At 36.8% G+C, this 17,341-nt stretch overlaps 1 protein-coding gene across 1 annotated transcript in view; it reads left to right on the forward strand.

Moving 5' to 3' along the window:
* Nucleotides 1–1,177: 1,177 nt before the first annotated feature.
* Nucleotides 1,178–17,341, forward strand: part of CAND1 (cullin-associated and neddylation-dissociated 1) — a 38,344-nt gene continuing 22,180 nt past the window's right edge. The window contains exons 1-3 of the mRNA XM_012642014.1: nucleotides 1,178–1,671; nucleotides 11,702–11,845; nucleotides 12,141–12,172. Coding sequence (XP_012497468.1) covers nucleotides 1,604–1,671; nucleotides 11,702–11,845; nucleotides 12,141–12,172 — 244 coding nt within the window. The 5' untranslated portion in view covers nucleotides 1,178–1,603. The remainder of the gene's footprint in view (nucleotides 1,672–11,701; nucleotides 11,846–12,140; nucleotides 12,173–17,341) is intronic.

Raw genomic sequence — 17,341 nt, forward strand, 5'->3', positions numbered from 1 at the left:
GTTTGTTGTTGTTTTTCACAGGAATATCAGAATTTGATTGAATTTTCCTTGTCTTTTCCCTGGGCTCTCTTTTCATTTAGAAAGGTCAGCTAGATCCAATCCCACCTACCTCACATCCCTAACAAACTTTTAAGTGTTTACCCCTAGATGTCAAAATTTATGTAAAAGTTCCCAAATATTAAGCAGATAAAAAATTTGGATAGTAAAACAAATGCTTTGGTATCTCATCTTCATGGCTGCGTACGTCTGAGGGAACAATAATATACACAGCCGCAGGACCATCAAGGCCACAAAAGCTGACTACGTAAGTCTTTTAGCTATTTTGAATAAAACGAGTGGACCCCTGAATACAATCTGTCGCATGCCCATTAGTTTTACTACGGTCCTGCTGGCGTTAGGGAGCTGACTACGATGCACGGAAGGCGTATATACAGCCAGAGAAGTCGGGAGACTCAGATGCCTTTAGAGCGGTAAGTCTTAGGGCTAGAAAGTCGCCACCAAGCTTCCGCCAAGAACACCAACTGATCCGCAATGCGCCTGGCCAACTGCAGCAGCCTAGTTCTGCAAACATCGCATAGCAGAAAAAGCGTCTGTTGGGGGAAACAAGAAACCGCGGCAGAAACCGAGTGCGCTCGGCGATCCTAAGGGTTTATCCAGCTCAGTGCTCTCGCCAGACTGCAAATCCCAGCAGTCACTCGTTCCATGGGAGCCAATAAGGAAGCTACAAGTTCCTGCAGCCAATCACATCCTGACCGAGTGTCGCACCTCGACTGGATTCTGGGGTTTGTGGTTTTCACGTGGCAACAACATACCATGGTGGCTAAGGCAATGTAGGCCACGCGTCCGATTCTAAACGAAAGCCCCCCCCCCTTATAATTTTATGTTGGTCTCCAGGCTAACCCCTTAAATATCATTACTTCCAGGCCTAACACTTCTCAAAAATCGTAAACTTCTTCTAATGCCATACAGAAAAAAATAGAAGTTACTTTCAGATTAAGGCCCAGCGGTTCCGCTCGCCTCACCTTCTTTAACCGTTGCCTTAAAGTATCGCGAGAACAGCCTCATTTGGGCGTTGTCATGCCTCCAGAAAGGCGGTTCACGTGAAGACTGACACAGGCCTCAGCCAACAGAATTTCCCTTTAACTCTCCTCGCCGCAGCGTGCGTGGGGAGGCCTCCGTGAACTCTGACCTCGGCTTTCCGTAGCGTCCCGCGTCGGCCGCCCCCTCCCCCGGAGAGAAGGAGGCGGATTTTGGCCTCTTGCCCTAGGGAGCGAGTGCGGAGGGAGTGGGAGCGAGACAGCCCTGAGTGGAAGTGTCTGGATACTCGGAGAAGCCCTGCTGTACGCCCGGCCGCCCATGAGCTCGTTCTCCAGCGAGTAGCGCCGTCGTTAGGCCGGCCCCGTCGCCTCTGCTTCCCCCGGGACAGGCCCACGCCTCGCCAGGGAGGAGGCAGCCTGTCGAGGCGCCTCCCTAGTCAGCGTCGGCGTCGCGCTGCGACCCTGGAAGCGGGAGCCGCCGCGAGCGAGAGGAGGAGCTCCAGCAGCTGCGGCAGCAGCGGGCAACAGCTCCAGCAGCGCCAGCGGGCGGGATCGAGGCCGTCAACATGGCGAGCGCCTCGTACCACATTTCCAATTTGCTGGAAAAAATGACATCCAGCGACAAGGACTTTAGGTGAGGCCGAAATCCGACCCTTTCCCCACCTCGGGGTCCCCCCTCCGCGGCGCTGGCCCTCAGGCAGGCCTTGCCCCACCCCTCTGGCCATAACCAGTTCCTTCGCTTCCTGAGGTCTCCAGCCCACCACTCTGCTCCCTCATCCCGGCAGGCCCCTTCTGACCCCCTCCCCCCCATTCTCTCCTCTAGGCCTTTGCCCGCCACGGTCTCTAGGCCTCTTCCTTCTGCTAAGCGCCCCCACCTCATTCCCTGCCCCGCTGGGAGCTGGTCCTTGCATCTCAGGTAGCGCGAAGGGGCGAAACCACCCACCATTGTGGGGAAGGGAGTTGCTGTAGGCCGGGAGACCGGGCGGCCAGGCCTACCAGCCGGCCCTCCCGAAGCGCTAGGCCGCCTTGCTAGCTGGGGCCCAAGCTGCTGCCCACTCGGAGACCCAGCAGCCGCTTCCTTTCCCTCAGGTGTGAGTGGGCCTGGCTACATTCAGGTTTAATGAATAACTTTTTTTGAGCTCTTTGCTGGTTGGGTTGTATACTTTCTCTTTGGATTATTCCTCTTGGTGAAGATGGGAAGAAGGGGGAGGGGAGCCAGCCAGGATGGAGGACACTTGGCCCGTAGGGTTTTCCCGCCAGCATCTCTGTCAATTTCCCTTGTCAGGTAAAACCCCCCAGGAGCTCGGGGTTTCAGTCTCATATCCTTATATGCGAAATCACTGCCAAAGGGATGAATTGCTGAAACTGAAACATAGCAAATGGATCTTCTTCGTTGAAGGAGTTTTCTAATGTGGAGCTGGTTAATATGAAGCTTAATTATAGCAGTTCTGTTCTAAGAGACTTGTACTGTCGGTTCCAAATTCTTAATGTATATTGAAGGTGTTATATTTTCACAGATTATTTGGATTTTTTTTTTTTTTGCAGACTATAATGATCGTTACATTCCTTCCTTAATGCCTCCCATCCCTTCACAAATAAATATAAGTTTTTGATCTAAAAAAAGCTTTTTATTTCTTTGATACTTAAGTTTTGTTTTCCAATGCTTCAGTGGTTGTAATTGTGTACATTTTCAAGGAAAGAACAAATCGTCTCCAATTAAAATTGTAGCTAAAGAGCTTATTTATGTTTGCTTGTTTTATATGAACAGTAATGTTTTAACACTTGAAATTATGTCCAAACCCTATCTACCAGGAAGAACTTTTCAGATTTGTGAAATGGTGACCATGAAAAAGCTAATGCTTGTGTTGCTAATTAAATTGATGTGCTGACATATTAAAATGGTCAGTGAAGTATACAGTTTTGTGATTTCAAAACCACATGATTTAAAAAAAATTTTTTCTACCTAGAGAGCTTTTAAGCTGTATTTGAAACTTAAAAACCAGTTTGCTAATGCTAAAGATTTTGCTATTGTGACTTTTTGGAAGTGACATATGTTTGTTTTGGAATTTTAGATTTGTGTAGTTCTAGGGCCAAAATCAAGATTGTTGGGGGAAATAAAAGTTTTGTGGTGTTTTAAGGATTAGAATGCTGTTTGATTCCCTTTGGAGCTTTGCTTGCTCACTATCAAGTCATTGAAATGTAAATAAACATTTGAATGGAACTTACAGAAAACTTTCTGCTGTATAAGGTGTATGTTGTGATTCCCTCCCCTCTTCTGTCAGTGTGGCTTATCCTGTGAAAGTACTAAATTTCATTCTGATTGTATTCAATTTCAGTCGAAAGATAGCACTTTCCCTGTAATAACACAGTTTTGTTCAACTAGTCAGACTCATGTGTGCGTAGTATGTTTAGAAAGACTAGAGAAATCATGCATGTGGTGATACTCTATATGCGATTAACTGAAGCTTCCTTTCTTAAATTTCTTGTAAAGATAATATATACATGGCTAGGTTTTTTTTAAATATATGAAAGAAATAATGCTCTGATGGTAATATAGTCATTGATGAATTTGATAACGATTATCTACCAGTTTGGGTTGGAATGAATCAGACATTGCCTGGAGGATTAGTGTAATATTGGCATATTTCTAATAGTTGAATGTTATACAAGATATGTTTAGGAACAATAAGTGACTTCTAGTAATTTGGCATCATTAAGGTATTTTTATTAACTCTTAAAGACTTTTTTGTAATACACTCTAACCGTCTAGTTAAGAGAGTCTTTGGAACTAAAGCACTCCTTATAATTAAGTTTAAACTGACATTTAAGGATTAATTAAAATAGCGTCTGAAGTTGAGTATTTTGAAGATTTTGCTGCATATTTTCAATACATTTATTTTAATAGATTTGTTCTTTTCTAAAAAGATGCTTTGTTCTCATTAGAAATGTATTTATTTTGGTGTATATACCAAGATTTGTGGCTACGTATTTTAAAATACTTAATATAGCAGGAGCTTGAGATACCAGAGGGATCTCGAGTGCAAGGTTAATATTATGGAATGCTCAACATGTACAAAGCATTCTAGCTTGTATCAAGGAGAGGGGAAGAAAACAATGCGGCCAAAATGAAGACAAAATTTTGTTCTCCTCATGGTAGAATCCAAAGGAAATTTGACCTAGTCACAGTATCTGGGTTCTAGTCATGTGCGATTCTTTCTTGTGAACTGTGAGATCTTGGACAAGCTACTTAATTTGAGATTGCATTTTCACTTCTGAGAGGCTTGGGCATGGATAATTACAAAAGGTCACTTATAAGTCTCTTATTTGGATATCTACTTAGTCCATTAATGCAGAGAAGCTAGAAAAATGGGTACAGGCTTCAAATTTTTGAAATTTCATCATTTTTAAAGAATCCTTTTGTAGGACTTCAGTCATAGGTTCAATTTATTGAAAAATTACCTAATATTCCTTTTGTGTTTTAGTATTCTGCATTATTTGAAAGTAGGATATTAAGATATATGAGAAAGGAGGAAGCCTTGGGATGAGAAATGTCAAGACTAGGAACTCTTTGAAAAAGAGAGGAGGCATTTGTGTATCCTAATGTCCAGGATAGTACCTGTCACCTCCTACTAGCCTTGGTTTAGTGAAAAACTATTTTTAAAATAATGAATGCTATCTCAAACCTTTAGAAGAAAAATAAAGAAACATCATTCTTTGGAACAATCACTTCTTTCCCAAAAGAAACACTTCCTTGAGTGTACTCAGACTTTTTTCTAGAAAACCTTTATTCCAGTGTGTATCAGTTACTTGAAGTCCAAAAACCCCTAGGAATGTGTGTTCCGTAAAGGAGTAGAGTAAAAATAAAGTGATGTAGCCAGGAGGTAGGTGATTGTGTAGATACCAGAGTGAAAGCTCTAATGTGGATGAACCATGTAAATACTCCACTTATGAATATTACTATTGACTAGTAGAGTGGGCTGTGGTAACTAATAAAGTTCTTTTACTTTCATATGCTTCACCACCAATTGAATTAAAGTATTCCAAGGAATCAAGGGATAAAGAAAATAACACTTTTATTTCTCTGTTCAATAATAGTTAATGCTTACTGCGAGCTTGATTTTATTTATTCTTAACAACTCTAGTAAAAGTGGGTAATCATAGTCTCTACTGCAGTTGAAGAAACTGAGATTTGAAGAGATTAAGTACTTGTCCAAAGTCAGATAGTAGGTCTGGGATTTCTAGGACTTCTTTACCGCCAGAGCATGAACTCTTAACTACCTAGCTATGCCACCTCTCCAGGGTTTTGATTAGAGGACGTTAAGAATCAGGCCTTAAATTTCAGTTCCCTCTGAAATTAGGTTTATGGAATATTTTATGCTAGAAGATGCTTTTAATAATTGAGAAAGACTACAAAAAGTTTAAGATTGGTGCTTGCCCTCAGTAAATTTATATGCTTATTGAATAGTTAAGATACTACTGTAAAAAGATAAATAACCCAGGGCAATATGTATTTGTCAGGCATTAAGTGACAGAGAAGATTAAAGAAAGGAGATTCATGCCTACGGAGAGATCTCAGCTAGGTCTTGAAAATGAAGTTCTACATAGAAAAAATAAATACAAGTATAAAAGTACACTATACAAAACTTCATTGGGGAAGAGGGAGTAGATATTTTTGACTGTAGCTGGATGGGTATTGTCCACAGAACTCCTTAAGGGTAGGGACCTGGTCTTATTGAAATGAATTCTCTACTCTGTCTAGTTCTTGACCATGTGGGTTCTCAATAGGTACTTGTTTTAGTAGAATTGGATTTTAGTTCCAATGTTAAAAAAGTATATTGGGATTTTAGGAACCTTCAAGAAGTCATTCTTCTTAAAATAATTCACTGCATTGTAGAATGCAAGCGGTTCCCAGCTTGATGGTTTATGTTACCAAATTTATTTAGGTGTTTTGGATATTGGAAGTTATTTTCTCTTTGAAATTGTTTAAAATGCTGATAAAAATATCAAGCCTGTTAAAGAATCATAGGGTTTCAGAGCTAGAAGGGACCTTAGAGATCTTATCACCTAGCTGAAAGTACTGTGTGGGCATTTACAATAATATAACAGGAAATAGTGAGTGAAATTATCTTGACTACTTGAGCTTGAAGAAAAGCAGGTTTAATCAGAAGAAATAGATTTGCAGAGATTAAGGTGATTTCTGGGTACTTTTGAAATACTTTGCAGGTTGATAACAGTAACTTGATTTTGCTTAGGTGATTTTTCTTGATGGAGACATACTACTAACTGATTATCAGCATTGATTAGGGCTTACTACTGAAAAAGAGAAGAAAGGACCCTCATTGAGGAAACTGGGAAGGAAGATGAGTAAAAATCAGTTTTATTTACATGAATAACATTAAGACTATTCCAAGCAAATAATTCTTAGCTCTCTAAGGAATAAAGGAGAAAAAGTGAGCTAACAGTGGTGTGCGTGCAAGCTCTTTGAAAGATAACTCGTTTACTAAGTGATGAAGTTGGCAATATCACTTCGATTTCTGTTGGAAGCAAGGGTAAAATCGTGTTTATATATGAGGGGAGGAGTTGTGGTGAGAGTTATCGTGCTGTGCAAGGTATCCGTGTCTACCATTATTTCTGCTTCTCTACATTGGATTTACTAAAGATGAATAAGTTCTCCCCTTAATCAGTCCAGTGGAATAAGCCAGGTATGTAAGTTCTAGACTATGTTTTGTTTATCACTGTGTTTGCAGAGTACAGTTCCTTATGCTGGTACCCCAAAATACTTGTTGAATAAATGAATGAGATGGCATTGCCTGCGGGTTATATCAACCTGGGAATCCCATAGGAGCCTGAAACTTTACCTTTTATTTTCCCCTTTTTCTACCTTAAGCCTTCTTTATCCTTATGTTGGCCTGTTAAATTAGCATCCACTGAAAATCCCAAGCAGAAAACCTTGCTGTCACCCATGTCCTATCTATTTTCTCTCCTTTAGTCTCCTGATGAGTATTTCTCAAATTAGTTTTGCTGCTTTCTCAGGCCTCCTTCTAATCCAGTCTGTTGTTCACTCTAGCCATTAGAATTTTCTTCCTAAATATCCCAGCAGATCAGTGCCTCCCTCACTAATTCCCATTGACTACAAGATAAACTCCAAACTTCTTAGCTGTTGCCCATTTGGAGTCACTGAAACTGGTCTCCCTAAAATCCCTAACAATCTCCTAATGTAACTGATTTAGTGGATATTTCCTTTGTTCATCTATTTGATGTTTAAGCACTGTTTACCACTTTTTCCTTGAAATTCTCTTATGTAAGCAGCCCTGACACAAGTTGAGTTTATTCATTGCAACGAGGATAACACACACTCTGGGGCCTCTCAGTAAGAGGTGTTAGAAGGAACCTGTTTATTTGGGTAGTTGTAGGAAGGGGTCTAAGGAAGCAGAGCTTTGCTTTAGATTGAATGTTGTCAATCCAGAAAGTGAGTTGCGGTAGAAAGTAAGGGCAATTCTATGATTCGGCATCTTACTAAGTTTTATAAGAAGAGCAGACCTAAGTGGGGATAAAGCTATAATTGGTAAAGTAACAGCAGTTGCTCATTTAATTGGAGGAGGGATATGTTTGGTGTTTTATATTTGGTGTTGCTCAGTGTCCTTGTCTGATGTGTATGTTCTGAAATTGTATATGTCCACAAAAACAATATGCTTTAGCTGTTAAGCATTAGATCAATTTGTAATAACATTGAGCCTCAGATCAGTTTCTGGACTGCAGGGGCTATTATTTTTTCTTTATCCATTCCCCTTTTGGGCTGAAGTTGGTCTGCAGGACATTAATTTATGATCATACCTTTACCATGGTTGAGATTTTGTTGATTAAGATCAGAGGAATATCCATTCGATATAGTTTGTAGTTTAACCAGAGTTAATTCTTTCTTCTGTTATAAGATAGTGGTTGAACCATCTGATGTGACAGTGGTTGCACAGGGACATTAAGACTCTGGACAAGGATATATCAACTGACTGTAACACCCAGGTCTTGTGGTTTTCCTCCTACTTGTTTCCTACTAACTCATCCTTTACCATCCCTATGTCTGATCCATTTTGAAGAACTATTAATTTTGACTCATAAAGTTCAAATAGAGTCGGTTCTCATTATTTGCAGTAGTTATGTGCTATGAAGTCATCATGAACACTGAATTAGCAAGTACTGAACCATTGCTTGAGGAATTTCAGGGTTAGATTCCTGTGAACCCCTTGTCACAGTATTCTCACCAGTTAATCAGTTCATAACCTTGTTTTATGTGTGTCTGTTTAAAGATACCTTATTTAATATACATTGGTGATTCATTAACATTGAATTCACAGTCAGTAGCACTATAATTCATGCCTGAAAGTAGCTTATTTAACACACGTATTTCTTCCAGAAGGCACATCACAGCCTTCTTTCACTTCGGAATGCTAGACAGCACATCATCACTATGCTTGGAGGCCGTAACAATAAGGACCGTCAACAAAAAGCACAAGCATGTGAAAAACAGGGCACTAAATAGGCTGAGAAGAGGATGCTTGTTTACAGCATGAGAGGTGGGACTAGGGAGGCAGAGTGTTGCCTTGTTCCACCGCAGCTAGCATTGTATGTGCTGGATGACTCAAGTTTTCACCCTTCTGCCCTTGTCTGCAGATGACTTAAGAAATGGGCAGTATTAATTTTGGGATTACAAATTTGAACCAGTAGGTAAATTCACAAATAGGAATCTGTGAATAATGAGGATCAACTGTGTGTCCATTTTTTATTTTGTCTTCATTGATTCCAAAACATTCAAGCTACCATCATTTCTCATTTAGAGTGCTGCAGTAGTTCTAACTGGTCTCTGTTCAGTCTGGCTAAATGAATGAAGAGTGGTTCTCTCCAAAATGTGGTCTGCAGTGTAGGTGGAGTAATGTTTCTGAAATGCAAATCTGATTATTCCATTTGTTCCCCATCTTTGCCCAAGATATCTTTCAGTAGCTTCCCATTGCTCTTAGAATAAAACCTGTAAAGACTAAAATCAAGGTGTGGTCTACAAATCTTTTTAATTCCTGGCCCTTGCTTGCCTGGCACCAATTCCTCCCCTGCTCCCATGATTCTACCCACTCTTTGGATCTGTCCTCCCTGACGCACAACCCCCAATCCAGTCTAGGTCAGTTTACATAGCTATACTGTTGTTTTTTTGATGACACATTCCTTTCCTTCATAGCATTTATCTCAGTTCATAATTACATAGGTACTTACTCATATATGTAATTTTTAAAATTAATATGTCTCTTACTAGACCGTAATATAAGTTCTAAGACAGCAAGAATTATGTTTGCTTTGGCTAGCCCTTGTAGCCACAACAGTTAGTACAGTACCTGGTAGGTAGTAGGTTCTCATTACACATTGAGTAAATATATAAGGCCCTTCTCATCTTGACCTCAGCCTACGTTTCCATCATCTTCCCTTTCTTTCTTCATTAGGTTTCTATGCTCCAGCCATACTGAACTGTTACTTAGTTCTTTATTCTGAGATGCTCTACCCCTCCCCACTGTCACCACTGGAAAAAAAAAAAATTAAATCCCAAACCAGGTTTCCCTGTGCAAATGCCTATTCATCTTTTGAGATCCAACCTAGCAGTCAGTTCTTTGGTGAAATAATTTCTATATGCTCTTGAGTATTGTTTTTAAAAATTTGTCCCATTAAAGAAGTTAAGAGAAAGGGACTAAGTAGGCTTTATTATAATACCTCTTTGAGATCGGGCCCAAGGGTTATTCACCTTTATGTCTGTCCTTAGTTCTTAGTCCAGGCTTTCTTGCATAGTAGGCAGTGAGTATATATGAATGATGAATAAAGGAACGAATCTGTTTACCAGTAAAATCACTCAGAACCATAAAACAACAACTTTTTACTTGAGAGTATCTGTTTTTTTACTTAAATTGATGATCACTGTTTCCTCTTGAAGCAGATAACTGGCATTGCAGTGATCCTTAGAGGTTATAACTATTATGATTATTTAATGGATTTTATTCAAGTAAAATGGTTAAGATTGTTTTCAGTGCTTTGAAGTACCTGAATTAATCTGCTATGCAGTTTTTCACTTTTCAGAATATTAATGAAAATTATGTGGTTTTAATTTTGTTTTGTCATCGTATCAAAATGAGGAGGGGCTTCCAATATAGGAGAGCTATATTTTTTAAAAAGTACGTGCTTAATTTATCTTGTATTGCCTCAGTGTAAATATAAGGTTTTCTTTATAAGCAGTTTTGTAAAACTTGGTAAGAATTGAACTACATGCTGCATGTAGTTTAAAAGTTTGTATTAAATGAAAAGTTTTAGTACTGGTTAAAGTTATCATGTAAGTAGCGAATTGCTGAATTAGTAAGTTGGCTTTTGTCGACCTTTACTGCATAGTTTTATTGTCCATGTTGTTGGACTATCTCCATAGCTGTTTTATCAGTTCAGCTCCAATAGTTGTGTTTTTTAAATTTAAACATAGATTTTAACATTTTTGTATTAAATGAAAAGTTTTAGTACTGGTTAAAGTTATCATGTAAGTAGCGAATTGCTGAATTAGTAAGTTGGCTTTTGTCGACCTTTACTGCATAGTTTTATTGTCCATGTTGTTGGACTATCTCCATAGCTGTTTTATCAGTTCAGCTCCAATAGTTGTTTTTTTTAAATTTAAACATAGATTTTAACATTTCTGTATAAAATAAAAGATTTTTCCTCAGGCTGTATCTAGTTCAAATAAAAGAAAAAGGCGTTAAGTAGTTAGTTTAGTTGGATTATTTCCATAGGTGGAAGGGAGCCTAGAATTATGGGAAAGTTCATTTGGCTTTTAAAGTGGTTTTAGGGCTTTATTTGAATGTGATAATCTCATATTCTGAGAAATTACTTTCAAAACATTGAATTGTTTTATAAGGCATATGGGGGAAAATCTGAGACTCTATTTACCTTATTTTACGTGAGACTATTTACTTTATCCTCTATTCAGCTTTTTCATTTAAATCTCATATTAGACACTTGATCAGTCTGGGTTTTTGTCAGGCTTTTCAGTGTTCAATCTTCCTTTTGTAGTGGTTCTTAAAGGGAGGAGGGTGGATGTCAGGTGGAGCAACTTTCTAGAATCACCACTTAGCCATTTCGAAAATATATATTCTAATGATGAGAGTTGGGGTGGGAGGTAAGAATTTGTATTTTGGAAATTTTACAGTAATTTGTAATATGCGACCCCCAAAGCAACACACGTATTATGCGAGAAAGGTGTTCTTAATGTTTGTGCTTTAGGGTTTCCTAGATAAAATTCAAATCTCATGCAAAGAAAAAGTAAAGAGTAACTTTTCTTCCCTAACAGTAGTGATGGAATTAATTAGAATGAGAGAGCGCTCACTGTAGGTCCTATTAGTAATCTGGAATAAAGACCTACCTGGGGAAGATAATTTTGGGTAATAGTACCTGATATAAGAACAAATCAGGACTTTAAAATATCTCTTTATATGGATATTTATGATCACTTAAAAACATGGATGAGTTCTGTAAATACTGTGTTCCTGCTGAGTGAATGAAATAGCACCAGATTTGAAAAATCATTCTTTTTTTATTAATTTTTTTATTAATGCTTTAAAATTTCCAGTTATCAACAAATTTCAATTTTTTGATAGGTTTATGGCCACAAATGATTTGATGACAGAACTACAGAAAGATTCCATCAAGTTGGATGATGATAGTGAAAGGAAAGTAGTGAAAATGATTTTGAAGTTACTGGAAGATAAAAATGGAGAGGTACAGAATTTAGCTGTCAAATGGTAAGTTGTTTTTTACTTGTTGGATCCCTTTCCTCCCCCCAAATCTGTTTAAAAAGCTCTGTGATAATTAGTTAATTATCCTAGTTTTAAACTATGTCTTTATAAGAGTATTTTTTAGAATTTTTAGGTAACTAGTGAATGGTAGTGTTTGTATATGGTACATATAGTATATTTCCTTGTAGCATATAAATTACTAAATGTGGCCTTTCATAGTATTTCTTTTAATGCTTATGAAGTATATCCAGAAACAATGGTTCTCTGACTTGTTTAACCATAGCCTGATTTTTTTTTTTAGCTGGGTTAAAAGGCCTGCTTGCCTCTTTATCTGTATTCCAGTGAGGATGAAATTTACAACCAAACAATTAAGGAAAATAAACACTAATAATAAAATTCTTAATAAAGAATAGCAGCAGTTAAAACTGTAGTTAAAACAACACAGATGATACAATGGTTACAAAAATGTTTCCTAAAAATTGTGGAAATTGTAATTGTGTATACAATACATTGGGAGCTTCTTGTTAGGCATAATGTTGGCAGTTGAATTTCTTAGTAGGGTACAGAATTTGAGTTCTCAGTAAATTCTATTAATGTCCCTATTTAATTTACGAATGCTAAATTTTAGAAGCCCTTAATTTACGTAGTAAGTTATTAGTAATTATAACCTGTAGTTTGATATAAAAATTAAATTACGGAATTATGTCATTTTGTATGTCATATTTGGTATCAGTTTAAGGCATTATCCCATTAGTATTCCTTTATTGGATTTTCTTGTAAAGGTTTTAAATTTGTTTTAGAATAAGCTGTTACATAACTTCTGTAGAAGCAAGCAAAAATGGGAAAAATCATTGATCAGCATAGAATTTCTAGACATGCAATACAAATTTCTTTAACTTGGGACATTTGGAAGTTTAAAATAAAATGAATCTTTCAAAAAATAAGTTGTGGAATAATGCAAATGTGTCAGTAATTTTACTTCAGTTTTTTTCATCTTTTCTTTTGCCATGTACCTAATAAATAAAATTAAGCTTTGTTCAAAATATATGCTGAATGTTTCCCGGCTTTTTTTTTTTTTTTTGAGACAGGGTCTCACTGTGTTGCCTGGGCTAGAGTGCCATGGCGTCATCCTAGTTCACAGCAACCTCAAACTCCTGGGCTCAAGTGATCCTTCTGCCTCAGCCTCCTGAGTAGCTGGGACTACAGGCATGCGCCCCCATGCCTGGCTAATTTTTTCTATATATTTTTAGTTGTCCGATTAATTTCTTTCTAATTTTAGTAGAGATGGGGGTCTCGCTCTTACTCAAGCTGGTTTCGAACTCCTGAGCTCAAACAATCTGCCCGCCTCGGCCTCCCAGAGAGCTAGGATTACAGGCGTGAGCTACTGCGCCCGGCCTGTTTCTCAGCCTTTAAAAGCAATAATTAAAAGTAGTCTTTGTCCCAAATTGAGTTGGGAGGTATGTAGGTCTTATTTACTGTGTATGAATCTTTACTCATTTGGAAATTTCTTGATCTTTTGATTTTCTTTTATATTTATAATTGAAGGTGTTGGGGAAGAAACAACATATATTTTCAAGAAAATAAAGGAATTAGGATCTAAACAAATATATTAGGAGATTAATTAAATCATGATAATGGGTAAATAATCTAAGAGCTGATTCTTAGAGGAGGGAAAATTCCAATAGGTAGATAAATTACTCAATAGCCTTATCAAGAAATTGGAAAAATTGTCAGAGAACTTGCTGCCCAAAAGAAAGGTCAGAAATCTTTTACAGATATCTTTGAAACCTCGAAGAACAGATAGTTCCAGTACAGATAGTTTTACTACTGTTCCAGAACATAGTATGAAAACCTTCCAGATTTTTAAGTCGAATACATTATGATAACAAATCCTGACTAGAGATAACGTTAAAAAAAAAACAAACTCAACTTCCCCTGTAAACCAGCTTCATTTAAATGTTCAAAATAAAATACAGCAATGAATATACTATGTTCAAGTAAGATTTACCCCAAGAATATAAGAGTAGTTCAGTATTATGTGCTTTATTAATTTAGTTATTTCATCATGTTAGTAGGTCAGAGGAAGTAAAAACTATCTGCTTAGTTGTCAAGACACTGATAAGATTCAGCATTGACTCTTGATTAAAAAAAACAAAAAGTACTTAAGCTACATAATATAATTAGAGAAGTGAAGAACTTCAAAAATCAGCATCACAGTTGTTGTATCATTAGAGCGAAGAACAGGTCAAGGAGGCTTTATCCTACTTGACAGAATTCATCACCTGTTCCAGGTAAAACATTTAATAACATAGGAACTGATAGACCTGTTAAAAGTTCTCTCTCCCTCTCTCCCCCAAAACTAATAAAATAACAGGTACATTCACACTAGTCAGGGACAAGGCAAAGATGTGTATCTCTGCTTTGTTTCTTTTGAGGGTATTAAGCACTGTAAGGCAAGGGGTAGGGGGCAATTAGAGGCATAAGAATTGAAAAAGTATATGTGGAAAAAGTCAGAACAAGTCAAGAAAAAAATTTAATGTACAGTAATAAGTCAGTGAAATAGAATGTAAAATTTATGAAAATAGCTTTTATTTGCTGATGTGAAAATTGGTAGCATTTCATATAGACAATTATAAGCAATTAGAATATGTGGAAGTGAATACCATTTATTATAGTGGCAGAGAGACAAAATACCTAGGAGTAAATGTAACAATAGTGACTTTGAATGAGAGTGTTATAATGGTGTACAGTAAGGTTACAATTTTCTCTTTTTCTAAACTTACGGGAGGAAAACTTTAAAATATTCTCAAATACAAAAATGTACTTGAACAAGTGGAAAAACATCGCATGTCCTTGGATAGGATAACTCTATCATAAATTTGTTGATTCCCTTCACAGTAATTTAATGCTAATCTACTTGTAAAAATCACTGTTTTTTCCAGAAGCTAGACAAATTGACTATAATGGAGTGGGAATGAGTGTGTGCTGAAGATAGCCAAGAAAACTGAAAAGATAGAACAACTGCTTGGGATGGCGGTGTGTTGGTTAGCCCTAGAAAATAGGAAAACACACTATTATGTCTCTGTAATCAAAGCAGTGAGTTAGTGGGGCATTAACAGATCATTGAAGTAAAATAGAATGTAAAGTATGTTATGAAGGAGACATCATTGGGGAAAAGATAGACCTTTTTCAAAAGACTGAATAACCATCTGAAAAGTTAAAATTATATCCTCATTCAGCATCCTCAATCAAGGTCACCATTGTTCACTTTTTGTTCACCTAGTATTAGTTTGCCTGTTATATACAGTATGTACTTTTTTGTGTCTGGCTTTTTTTGCTGTCTTAATATCTGTGAAATTCATCCATGTCGAATATATTAGTAGTTCATGTGTTTTTATTAATGATTAATAGTCTATTGATAGCACCATTTTTGGTTTCTTTCCAGGGTTTTGCTATTGTGAATAAATATACGGTGAAACGAATGTGCCATTCCCTTTTAGGACATGTCTTTATTTCTTTACTGGTAGATACCCAAGAGTGAAATTGCTATTGTCCATTTAGCTTTTTAAGAAAATTCCAAATTGTTTTCCAAGGTATATGTACTATTTTACATGAAAGTACTAGTTGTTCCACATTCTCAACAATAGGTTATATCAATCTTTAATATTAGCCGTTCCAGTAGGTGTATAGGTGTGGTTTTACAGGGATATGTAATATCCCTGATAACTAATGACATCAAGCACAATTTTGTGTGTTCATTGGCCATTTGTGTATTTTTTAATTGAGTTTGTCTTTTTATTATCAAATTGTAGTTGTCTTCCAATTTGAGCTTAAGTTTTTAATTTTTTAGTTTAGTTTGATTTAATTTATAGGTTAATTTAAAATTTTCTTTTATGGTTATTGTTTTCTGTATCCTAAGAAATCTTTGTTTACCTTAGGTTGCAAAGATTTTCTCCTAACAAGTCTTACAGTTTTAGCTTTTACTTTTAGTTCTGTGATCTATCGTGAATTAATTTTTGTGAAGGATGTGAGGTAGGAATTGAGTTTATTTTTTATTTCCGTATGGATATCCAGTTGTTTTAGCACCATTTATTTAAAAGACCTTCCTTTCCCTGATGAATTACCTTGGCATTTTTGTCAAAAAATCAGTTGACTATAAAAGTGTGAGTCTGTTTCTAGACTCTATTCTGTTCCATTGATTTATCTACACAACACTGTTAGTGTAGCTCAGGGGTTTTTCAGCCTTGGCGCTACTTAATTTTGGGGCCAGATAATTCTTTGTTGTGGGAAGTTTAACTATTTTTAGTATTTGTTGTGGGTTTTTTTTTTTTTTTTTTGAGCCATCAGTTATTTGGAAGCAATTTCCAAATATTTGGAGGTAATCTAGATGTTTATTTTTACTGGTTTCTAACTTAATTCCACTGTAGTCAGAGAAGCATACTGTCTAAGATTTCAGGGTGCTTTTTTTTAAAACATTTATTGAGATGGTTTATGTCCACCATATGGTAGGTCTTAGTGAATGTTTCATATGCACTTTAAAAGAAAATATATTCTGTATTTGTTGGGTAAAGTGTTTTATAAATATCAGGTCATATGGTAGTTGATAGTGTTCAGATTTATATCCTTTCTGATTTTTTTTTGTTTGGTTGATCTGTTGACTGTTATTGAGAGGAGTGTTAAAGTTTCCAACTGTTAATATGATTGTTGATGTATCTTTTCCCTGTGTAATGTCAGATTTTCCTTTATGCATTTTAAAGTTGTGTGATGTTAAAAACAAAATTACTCTCTTTTTTTAAAACAGTAAGGAAGACTTTAATCAGGACTATCATGATACTAGGTATCAAAGACTATCACAATAGGGATATACAAGGACAAGTGGAAATTTATAGCCAACAAGCAGAAAGGAGGAGGTCAGGGGATGGAAAATTACATAGGAAGAGACATCAAGGATGGAGGGATTCTTGCTACAACTGGGCTATGCAGGCCCTGCAAGGATGGAGGTCAAGGTCAAGACTTGGGTGAGAAGAGGGCTCAAAGGACTCTAACTAAAGTTTGGTCAAGGAGAGAGCCTTTGTCAGTGACTAGGTACATACACATTTATGATTTTTACGTCTTGTTGATGTTTTGCCCTTTATGAGTATAAAATGTTTTTCTTTATCTATGGTAATACATCTTACCTTGAAATATATTTTCTCTGATGTCAATAACACAGCCACTCCAGCTTTCTTAAGATTAGTGTGTGTACATGGTGTATCTTTTTCTATTACTTCGTATTTTATCTGTTTTTATTTTTAAATGATATACACAGCAGGTAGTTAGATCTTGCTTTTTCTTTTGCATTTTATAATTTCTGTTCTTTAATAGGAGCTTTTAGCTTTTTGACATTTATTATAAATATCGATGTGGTTAGATGTGCCGTTTACTTCTTGTTTTCTGTTTGTTCATATGTTTTTTGTTATTGGTATTTTTCCCCCTGCCTTTTTTTGAGTTAATCAAATACTT

Source organism: Propithecus coquereli, unplaced genomic scaffold, assembly GCF_000956105.1.
Source record: "Propithecus coquereli isolate 6110/MARCELLA unplaced genomic scaffold, Pcoq_1.0 Scaffold172, whole genome shotgun sequence".
NCBI lineage: Eukaryota > Metazoa > Chordata > Mammalia > Primates > Indriidae > Propithecus > Propithecus coquereli.